Here is an 11,579-nt window from a genome sequence, read left to right as displayed (position 1 = left end):
CCTCTCTCCTCTAGGGTTCTTGTTTTGCAATTCAAAGTTGTATGTTCAATAGTTAAAACATAGATCCAAAGTAGGTTGCATGTGAACTTAGGAATTGTTTTTCTAGTTTATTTGTTTTACCTAAAACCCATCACACAGTTTCATCTCCAATGGCTCTTCCGACTTCCTCCTACCAATCTCGTGCCCTGCCCTTTAGAAGACAACATGCTAATCTGACCTTGTCCCCTCGGGACATTTTCTGGTATGGAACGCGTTGGCGATATCTGCCAACCATCTGGTACTCGCAATGGGGTCCCGATCCCCATGGTATTCGGGAGCTCCACAAGCTCTAAACTCCCTGAAATTTAATGTGCATGATCCCATCATGGCCGCTATCTCAGTGCGGAATGCGCTCAGCTTCTCATCTAGAAGCTCTAAAATACCCTCCTTGACCGATCCAAAAATCACAGGAGCCTGGTCTAGTATGCTGCGCGTGAACTCCGAGGAGATGAACTACCTGGTCTGCTCATCTAACTGTCCGGATCCAGAGCCTGAGCCCGATCCCTCTCCTGCACCTAAACTACCAACTGCTGGTCTAGAGCGCAAAACCACCATTCTGAAACACATCATAACAAACATCAGAATACTAATATAACTGGAGGGATCACATACACTACAAGTTCCCTGGTCTTATCTCAGCCTTTCTTGATTTGAGTACGGATCCTCTGCTTTCAGTAGTACGGGCCCATACTACCTTCCACATCTATTCGTACTTTCCTCAAGAACTGCCTTGACTCCACCAAGTCCCTTCTACTACTACCGCTCTCTGTTACTCTCATCCTAGGCTTTCCTTAGGGTAATCACCAACTCACTCTCCGCCATCAGCTGCATAAGAAGTCCTTGTTTTCTTCCCCTAACTAGCTCGCGAATAGTATTACATATTACTCACACTAGATAATACTTCGAATGAGAGATCCTACCCTACAACGGTTGGACTCAAACAAGAGCTGCGCAATAGAGCTTGACCTAACCTTCTGAAATTATTAAGTCCTCGTAATATGTAACGTAACATATTCATTTACTAGTTAGTAAAAGATAAAGCTGAAACACATATAACAGGCACATAACTCATATACTACTCTGGCTATCATACTAACAATTCTATACTAGCATGCAGTTCTTATAAAGCTGAAACACATATAACAGGCACATAAGGCATCCTTCCTAGATCCTTAGTCCTAATCTAGCATGCTGATAATAGTAACATATCATAAATTTGTATGAGTAATTTGGGAGTACTTACTTGAGCTCGGCTGATTGCATGCACCACACCCTTTTCTCTTTTCAAAGTTCATTTCTTTAGACTTTTCTAAAATTATTTTCTTTTCTCAAAATCCTTTTATAAACATGGTTTTTCTTTTGAAAACTTTATACCACTTCCTTAGTTTGAGTTCAAACACACCCGAAAGTGTGCCCGAATCCCTCAAACCAAGGCTCTGATACCAACTTGAAACATCCCAAAAATACTAGCCAAAAATTTCGTTTTCAAAATCATTTAACAAACATAAATATCATCACCATAGTATAACATCATAGAACATGTATCTCAAAATCTCATAAAATCTGTCATCATATCACAATCTCATATAACATATCAGAGTAAACACCCAAGCTAAGAAAACTGTGGTGTGTGCCATGCCATCATCCCGAGCCCTTTCCCTTGCTAGGTGAAGTACCTGAAACCAAAACTGAAACTGTAAGTACGAAGCTTAGTAAGCTCCCCCAAACTACCACATACCATACAAATCACGTATAACAAATAACATAACTCTGGGACTACTACCAACTGCATCGGGACGAATCCTGACATCGGCTTACCCAACATCGAACTCCTGTCCGGCATCGGGCTCACCCCGGCATCCGACCGCGTCGGGCATCGGGCTCACCCCGACATCGGGCTTACTCTGGCATATACACAACATAACATATATCATAAACACATAATCTGCATCGGGCTTGCCCCGACATCAGACCGAAGCCCGGAACGCATAATCATAACATATAAACTAACATACATCGGGCTTGCCCCGGAACATATAATTCATGGCATAATAATTAACATACATCGGGCTTGCCCCGACATCGGGCTTACCCCGGAACACACAACACATAACACATAAACATGCATGAATCACAAAGACCTCAAGCATACATAACTACTTCTCGAGACCGCCCCGACATCGGACCGAAGTCCGAAAACATATAAACTACATCGGGCTAACCCCGACATCGGACTCACCCCGACATACTCTACAACTTAAACGGGCCGGCATTGTGGCCGTAGACCCGTTACTACATGGAAGGAAAACTCACCTCGTAAGTCTGACTGTGAAATCTTGCGGTGAGGAATCCCTGATTGTTGTTCCGACTGCTCTCCGACTATCATGAACAAATAAACACTTAGTCAGAAATGAGGATTCTACTGTGGGTAAAATGACTATTTTACCCCTTCTGATCCAATTTGGGCCATGAACCAGGCCCAATCCTTTCTAGTTCTTCTAAACTCACTAAGGCCCATTAATCCCCAAATGGCCATATTTTCTAAATCGGGCCCAACTCTTCCAATTGGGCTTTCCTTGCCAACCCTACTAAACCTTAAGCCCTTAACTGACTTCTGCAGGCCCAACATGGTCCACAGCTACTATGTCCAAAACTTCGCCCAAAACGAGCCCAATAACAACAAGTCCATTGACTGAGCGTACGCTGTGCGTACCTCTCTATACGCTGCGTGTACAGCTGAAAAGGCTTGTACGCTACGCGTACAGACGTGTACGCCCGGCGTACTCTCCAGTTAAGCTCTCTTCTCCAAAACTGCTTAACTCCTTAAGACACTAAGTCTAAACTACAGATCTGAGTCCAATACTTCGTCCTAGCCCAAAAAGTCGATCACTTGGTGGCTTGCAAGCCACCAAATGAGCCCAACACTAAAAAGTGACAAAGAACCATCATGGAAATGGCTAGATCTCTTTCATGGCTTCATAAAAGCCTCAAAGTTTGCAACTTTACAGCTAAAGGAACACATTGAGCTTCAAGGGTGGCAACCCTAAGTTCAAAAACGGAGTTGCATGCTCAAGATCGAATCTTTGGATCTAAAACGGTCCAAATCTTCAAAACCCTAGATCTATGATTCAAGAAGGAAAGATAGGAGCTTTATACCTCCCTTGAGTGCCCAAAGGTGAACTTGTTCCAGATCCTTGAGCTCAAGATACTCAAGTGCTTCTTCCTTCAACCTTGCTTCACTTCTTCCAAGCCCTTCTTCACCAAAATAAACTCAAGAGGTTAAGCACACAAAGAAATGGAGTAAGGGACGAACTAGGGTTTTCTGAGAGTGGGGGATATGTGAGGAGGTCAAATGGGTGGCTATAATGGGGTTTATATATGTATTAAACCCTAAAAATTAGGGGTTGGCATCTGCCCCGCGTACGCTGGGCCTACCTCATGGTACGCTGCGCGTACGCCCCCGAGTCCCGCACATCCAATGTGATTACTACGCCCCGCGAACGGCTTATGGGCAGCCCACTCCTTGGCCCAATCTTCTAGGGTCCTTTCCAAAAAGGGGCCATTGCCCAAACATTAGTCCAAAACCAATATTAATTTGCATAATTAATTAATACATCGAGAGACGGATGTTACACTGCAACGATGATGAAGTTGCGACAGTCGATCGTTGGAGGAGAAGAGAACGGGATGAAGGAGAAGCAAAAAAAACGAAGAAGAATGAAGACGTTGTACTTCTTTTAGTCGATTAGGTTAAAAAAAAGGTTTCGGTTTTGACTTTTTCAGTTGACTTCTATTGACCAATTTTGACCGCCTAGAACGCCTAGACCGCCATTTTTGCCTTTGACCGTCATTGACCAATTTCGATTAATTGCAACGCCTATCAAAAATCCTATACAGTTTACCTCTGCCAAGCGCCTAGGCGGCCGCCTAGGCCGATTTTTACAACACTGATATATATATATATATATATATATATATATATATATATATATATATATATATATATATATATGTATATATATATATATATATATATATATATATATATATTGTATGTGGTATTTTTGAGAATTCACTAATCTTTGTGCTTACAGCTGTTGATTTATTGCGTTTCATGCACTTTAAATGATAGCAGAAAGACGAATGATTGATTGTACACATCCACCTGCAGTTTATGTGATTATGCATGTTTTATACTTTGATATTTTAGTATGATTTTATTTGATACTTATATTTCTTTGACTTGTTTTTGGGAAAACAATATTTTAACCTTAAATAAAAATGAAAAACTTTTTTTGAAAATGGGACGTTACATATAGAGACGTACACCGCAATATACTTATAGACTCGCAATATACTTAATATTAGACCGAGAACGTTAAAAAATGATAATAAGGAAGCAATTTATTCCACTGTTAGGAAGGGATTATTTTTTAAGGTCTATGAAAGAAAAATTTTGTTTATATAATTTTGTTATTAGATAGGAATCATTTTAGTTTATTTATGAAACTCAGGGACCATAATAAAATTTTATAAAACACCAGAATCATTTCTGAAATTTTATGGAGTACAGGGACCGTTCCTGGCATTTTTGTAATTGGTTAAAAGACAGGATCCATTTTGTGAAATGGCCCAATAAATGATGGAATATTTTTGGACGCATCAACTACCAAACGGAGTTAAATACCAAATATGCAACAAAATCTTTCATTTCTTCTTTTACCACACTCTTTTGCGAACAACTTCATTTTCATTTGTTTCTTTTATCTCAAATTCAAATAAGAAGATCATCAAGAGGATAGGAGAAAGTTTCGAAAGATTTGAAGAAGAAAAGAAGGGAATGGAAAAGCTACAAAGATTGGTTCCTGGGTATCGTTCAGTAGGGTTCATGCTTGTAATGGGAGTAACCATGGGAGTTGTTTACTTTTGTTTAGATCATAACAATGTAATAGAGTTTAATCTTATCGGAGAAGCGAATATAGCGGAGGATTATTCGTTTGAAGGTTGTGATTTGTTCAACGGGAGTTGGGTTTATGATAACAAATCGAGACCTTTGTACAATGAGAAAGAGTGTTCTTTCATGGCGGATGATTATGCTTGTCACAAATTTGGAAGAAAAGATTTCGAGTATCAGTTCTGGAGATGGCAGCCCCATGGCTGTGACCTTCCCAGGTTCTCTCTCTCTCTCTCTCTCGGTATATAGTTGACATATATGCATCAGGAGTTGTACTGTGTGTTGTTGTAGCATACTAGCACTCATACTATTGCAATGCTTACCTAAGAAAGAAAACTACAAAAGAAGTTGACTCGATGCATTAAGGGGTTGTACTTTCTCTGTGGCGTGTGTTTGGGAGCTCAAGAAAGATGAATAGTGCATATAAAACTTGTACATGTGATGTGAGTAATCAAACATATACAAAGCTTATAAAACTCCAAGAAGTGGACACTTATGTATTTGTTAGTTGTAGAATACAAAGTCTCTTAAGTAGTTAAGTACAACCCCATTAAGGGTTTAGTCAACTGAGAACACGAGGTGTACATTGTGCTTTAAAAAATTGTAAATTTTCATCTCGAATTGTACAATTCACCAATTTCATGGATAAATTTTTAGATTCAATGGAACAGCACTGTTGGAGAAGCTAAGAGACAAGAGGGTTGTTTTTGTTGGAGATTCAGTAGGGAAGAACCATTGGGTGTCGCTCCTTTGTCTTATTGACTCATGGATCCCCGATCCATCTCATAAAGTTGCAGAATGGCATGGCTCATTGATTACGTTTAGAGCATCGGTAAGGGATCTGGTCGCTTTCTTTTTTTATATATTATCAATACATAAATGTAAGACATTTATTTTTTTTATATATTTGACTGAGATTCAACTGTGGCATGGAAGGAATTCAATGCCTCCATTGATTTTTATTGGGAACCATTGTTGGTGGAATCAAACTGCGATGATCCTGTTCATCATCGCGTACATGATCGGATTATGAAGATTGAGAGCATCGAAAGGCATGCCAAACAATGGATTGATGCTGACATGCTAGTTTTTGACTCGTATACGTGGTGGCTTGTGCCTAATATGACACTCTTGTAAGTCTTATTCGAGCATAAAGCCTGTTTGTACCATAGACTAGAGTAGACTAGACTGGATTAGACCGTACTGGACCGAATAAGCTTTGCTTGGCTATATTCGATGATCAGGATGAGAAGGGCATTCATGTCTTTTGCATAGACAAGATAAGACAAGAGATCGAGAGCAAACGTATGTCCCACTTTGTTCAACATATTTGAATGGGACAAAAATGGAAATGTTTGTCCCATAACTATCAGTCTCATCCCCTATAATACAGTACAACTTATTTTGTCATATTCTATTTTGCATAATAAATGGGTGCCAAAATTTGGTATTTGTAGGTGGGGATCATTTGAAAATCCTAATAGAACTTTAATAGAATCCGGAAGGGTAAGGCGCTACGAGATGGCACTAAAAACATGGTCGAATTGGTTAGAAACTCACCTTAACCGCACCAAGACTCGAATGTTCTTCACAAGCCTCTCACCCGATCACAAAGAGTATGCATTATAATCAATCCTTAATTTATTAAAAACTACACATAATACATGTCAATTACCATATAATTAATCATATATTACTCCTTTGTTACAACTATTTCTAGGTATGGAGATCCGATGGGCGAAACATGCTATAATAAAACGGAGCCGATAATGGAACAAGGGTATTGGTCAAAGGGAACGGATAATGATTTGATGAGAACAGCACAATCAGTAGTACAAGATCTTGAAAAGAAAGGGTTGAAGATTGAACTTCTAAATATAACACAACTTTCACAGTATCGGAATGACGGACACCCTACTATTTACAAAAGGCATTGGGTTCCACCAACGGAATCGGAATTGGCGAATCCTATCGCTAATTCCGATTGTATACATTGGTGTCTTCCCGGGGTTCCTGATGTTTGGAATGAGATCCTTTATACGTACATACGTTATAAAGTGTGAAATTTGGTTGTATGTTGAAAAACTATACATATACAAGCCATAAAATGTCATACATTGGGTCTTATTATCAAGAGTGATTTCGGGTTGGTGATTAATGAGCTATAGAGCATGGTATGTACACAATTTTCAAATAATTAAAATTCAAAGGTACCCCACCCCCAAAGTCTTGTTTGGTGATTTTGTTACACCAACCCTTTTGTTGTTTAGTGCTGTGAAATATTACAAAGTCATGTCTCGTGGGTTAATTTGAAAAACATATACAATATTTTTAGTATTGTGTTAATTCATGTGATATTGTTTCTATAACCATTTAATGAAAAAAAAAACTATTGTTGTTCATTTAATATAACAATTTCTTACTGTTTTGTCATTCTTTATTATTGTTTACCATTTTTTGGAATGATTTATAAAAAAGTTAAGTTGTTTTATATAAACTAACAAATATATTAACTAATAGATTAATGAAAATATAAAATCTTTTTTATGTTTGACAGAATAGCTGAAAAACAAGTTGATAAAAATAACATTTTATAAAAAAAAATCAATTGATAAGTTAGTTGAAAGTATAAAATAACATATAAAAGCATGTAAAAATTATGTTTATTATAATTAATAAGACTTTAAGGAGTGGGCTCGCAAACACCCTCGCCAAAGGCTGCACACCACGCTCGGAAAAGGAGCTAGAGGAGCTGCCAAGGAAGGCTTGTCATGAGCATTGCCAGAGGAGAGAAGAGAGAGAAACTTGGATAGTGAGTTTTCATTGGTTGATTTTTTTTTTTTTGTTTTTAATTTTTTTTTAAAATAAAATATATTAAATTAACACATTACGACTCTCTATCTTTTTACGACGTGGCTTCAAAAAAGCTGATATAACATAAAAAAAATCTAATTTAGTAAAATGCTGAGCATGTTAGTATTCCCTTCAACTTAAAGTTTGTATTTGAAAGAATTAAAAACAAAAAAACAAAAACTTTATAAACTAGTTGAAAAATTATTTTGAATAGCTTTTCAAAATCTAGTCTGTGGACTTCTCCAATGTCTTTAACCTTGTTGACAGATCTGCATTACTTCAAAATCTAGTCTGAGGGACACATATATTTGGTCTTCTACTGGAGTTCAACAAGGAGACCCCTTGGGACCACTTCCCTTTGTCCTTGTGTTGCACCCACTCTTGCATAATATTAGAGACATTTGCAAGCTTCTTCTCCATGCATGGTACTTGGATGATGGCACACTTATTGGAGATTCTGAGGAGGTGGCCAAATCCTTAGACATCATTAAGGTTATTGACCCAAAATTGGGCCTTCAGTTGAATATCAAGAAAACCGAGCTCTTTTGGCCCTCGTGTGATGGAAGGAAGCTGCGTGAGGGGCTATTCCCAGTTGGCATCGGGAGGTCACCATCGGGGGTGAAACTTCTCGGGGGAGCTGTTAGCAGAGATGCTAGTTTCATTAGCAACTTAGCCATAAAGAGAGCTGAAGGCGCTGTGAATTTGATGCGCCTTCTTCCACAATTGTCTGACCCGCAGAGTGAGCTCCTTCTACTTCGGTCTTGTATGGGTATTGCTAAACTTTTCTTTGGGCTGAGGACGTGCCAACCCGTTCACATGGAGGAGGCGGCGTTGTTCTTCGATAATGGATTACGTGGGGCGATTGAAGACATTGTGGTTTGTGGTGGCCCCTTCTTTGGCAACTTACAGTGGCGACTTGCTTCCCTACCCATTCGGTTTGGTGGTTTGGGTTTATACTCGGCAGTAGAGGCTACCTCATATGCTTTTGTTGCCTCAAGGGCCCAATCTTGGGTATTGCAAGACCACATCTTACGGGATAACGACATTTATGGTATGGATTCTGATTATGCTTGTGCCTTAGATTCTCTTCTTAACAAGCTTCCGGACATTGACCTTAGCAGTTTTACTAATAAGGACACACCCCCCCCCCCCAAAAAAAAATCCGAGAATACACTGGTGAGTGCCCTTTTTAGTAAAATTATCCAAGATATGGAAGTGAATTTCAATATGACGGCTAGGCAGAAAGCGGTTTTTCAGTGTTTACGTGCACCACATGCTCAAGATTTTTTTCTAGCTATCCCTATAGATGGGCTTGGCCAACATATGTCTCCGGTGGAGTATCTTACCATCTTCAAATATCGACTCATGATTCCTATATTCCTAGCCGATGGGATATGTCCGGTATGCCGCAAGGCATGTTTGGACTCTTTCGGTGAGCATGCAATTCATTGCAAAGAACTCTCGGGGTTCAAATACAGGCACAATATGGTTAGGGATGTTTTGGTCGACATATGTAAGCGTGTCGGGGTTTCCGCCAAGAAAGAGGCTCCTGTGAATTTCCTGACTGACCCGACAGAAGGAAGGTCAACCCTTAGACCGGCTGACGTTTTGATTTTTGGATGGGTTGGAGGGAAACACGCATGTGTGGACCTTACAAGGGTATCCCCTCTCGTAAGCTTGAGGGTCGGGTGTTTCACGGCGGGACAGGCTGCATTAAAAGCTGCGACATGCAAGATCACCAAACATGAGAAACCGTGCATGGAAAATCAACACGCGTTCATACCATTTGCATTTGATATGTTTGGTTTCCTTGCGTCGAATGCTGTGGAGCTTCTTCGTAGACTACAACGGATCATGCATAGCAATGTTATATCCCCTAGATCTATGGATGTAGTCTTGAAAAGAATTGGTTTTACCATACAAAAGGGCTTAGCGGCGCAACTTGTTGTCCGTTTGTCTTCTCATTCGTTGTATGATGATAACTAAAATCCACTGTAATCGTTTTAATTTATCAAAATTAACAACTTAAAAAATTTTAATAAATAAACCTCCAGTCTTTCACAGTTCGTTAACGAAATTATATCAGATTAAAAGAGAAAATTCGGGTAATAACCAAAAACAATAGGTGGTTTGAAGAAAATAACCAAGGAAAAACACATTTAAGAAAATGACCAAAGGATCCGCAGAGCACCCTCTGCGGATCTATTAAGTCCTCTGCGGATGTTGCTACACCTCTGCAGAATGTTGTTTTTTTAATTTTTTTTTCATTTTTTTGCGTTAATTTTAGTTTATTAATATTAATTTTTTTAAATACACTAATACATTATGTGATTATTATGTAAAAAATTTGACAAAAAAAGGTTTTTTTTTCGTTTTTTTTTTTTTTTTTTTTGCGTTAATTTTAGTTGATTAATATTAATTTTTTTTTAAAATACACTAATACAAACCAACTCGGGGGTTTTTGACACATCACTTAACTATGTAAGGATCAATGTACACCCGCCTTACTTCTAACCATTTGTAATAACATTTCATGGTCAATGTTAGGAGGAAGATTTAAACCATAGTTTTTCACATTATTTCTAATGTAAACCTCAACTCCATTAACTAACTGTCACGACCCTCCCATACACAAAATAACAAAACTCATTTTACAAATCACTCTCCACAATATCAGCGAAAAACCAACTTCTACTGGTAATTGGAACTCACAAACTCACAAATAACCACTTCAATACGTCTATAACTTTTATAAGTGATCTGCAGAGGTGTACATTGATCCTTAGAGGTGTGCACTGATTCACAGAGGTGTACACGGATCCACAGAGATGTGCACAGATCTGCAGAGGTGTACACTGATCCGCAGAAGTGTACACTGATCCTTAGAGATGTGCACAGATCCACAGAGGTATACACTGATCCACAGAGGTGTACACTGATCCTTAGAGATGTGCACTGATCCGCAGAGGTTTACAGAGATCCGCAGATGTATATACTGATCCTTAGAGGTGTACATTGATCCTTACATGGCTAAGTGATGTGTCAAAAACCCCCGAGTTGGTTTGTATTAGTGTATTTAAAAAAATATATATATATATTTTAATAAACTAAAATTAACGCAAAAAAAACATTTTTTTGTCAAATTTTTTACATAATAATCACATAATGTATTAGTGTATTTAAAAAAAATTAATATTAATAAACTAAAATTAACGCAAAAAAATGAAAAAAAAATTAAAAGAATTAAAAAAATAACATTCCGCAGAGGTGCAGCAACATCCGCAGAGGACTTAATAGATCTGCAGAGGGTGCTCTGCGGATCCTTTGGTCATTTTCTGAAATGTGTTTTTCCTTAGTTATTTTCTTGAAACCACCTATTGTCTTTTGTTATTACCGAATTTTCTCTGATTAAAATTTGAACATTATAAATATCTTTATTAAAGTTTTAATATATGCAGCAGTACTAAATAGAAAGAACTGTCCAGATCCACAGGGTTCGAGAATCAAGATTTATCCTTTCTATGCAAAATAATGTGACCAGAATCAGCCTTATATTACCCACTTTTTTTTTCTTCTTTTTCATTAATGTGATATATTCGGGATTATTTTAGCTTTCAAACACAAAAGTCACATCTCCATGTTTCACGGGTTTAAAAGCATCAAAACTGAACAATCAATAATATTACATCCCCCACAATTTAAGCATATTTTATGAAGGCAGGCGGCAGCTAGC

At 38.3% G+C, this 11,579-nt stretch overlaps 1 protein-coding gene across 1 annotated transcript; it reads left to right on the top strand.

Moving 5' to 3' along the window:
* The first annotated feature begins 4,747 nt into the window (after nucleotides 1-4,747).
* Nucleotides 4,748-7,339, top strand: LOC145135537 (protein trichome birefringence-like 34). The gene is made up of 5 exons (XM_079069800.1): nucleotides 4,748-5,211; nucleotides 5,651-5,825; nucleotides 5,930-6,126; nucleotides 6,451-6,609; nucleotides 6,714-7,339. The coding sequence occupies exons 1-5, from the start codon at nucleotides 4,880-4,882 to the stop codon at nucleotides 7,054-7,056; spliced, it is 1,206 nt and encodes a 401-aa protein (XP_078925926.1). The 5' UTR covers nucleotides 4,748-4,879; the 3' UTR covers nucleotides 7,057-7,339.
* Nucleotides 7,340-11,579: the final 4,240 nt, after the last annotated feature.

The sequence above is a fragment of the Lactuca virosa genome, chromosome 9 (genome assembly GCF_052849685.1).
Source record: "Lactuca virosa cultivar CGN04683 chromosome 9, Lactuca_virosa_CGN04683_v6, whole genome shotgun sequence".
NCBI classification, from domain to species: Eukaryota; Viridiplantae; Streptophyta; class Magnoliopsida; order Asterales; family Asteraceae; genus Lactuca; species Lactuca virosa.
This window is presented reverse-complemented; position numbering and strand designations above follow the sequence as displayed.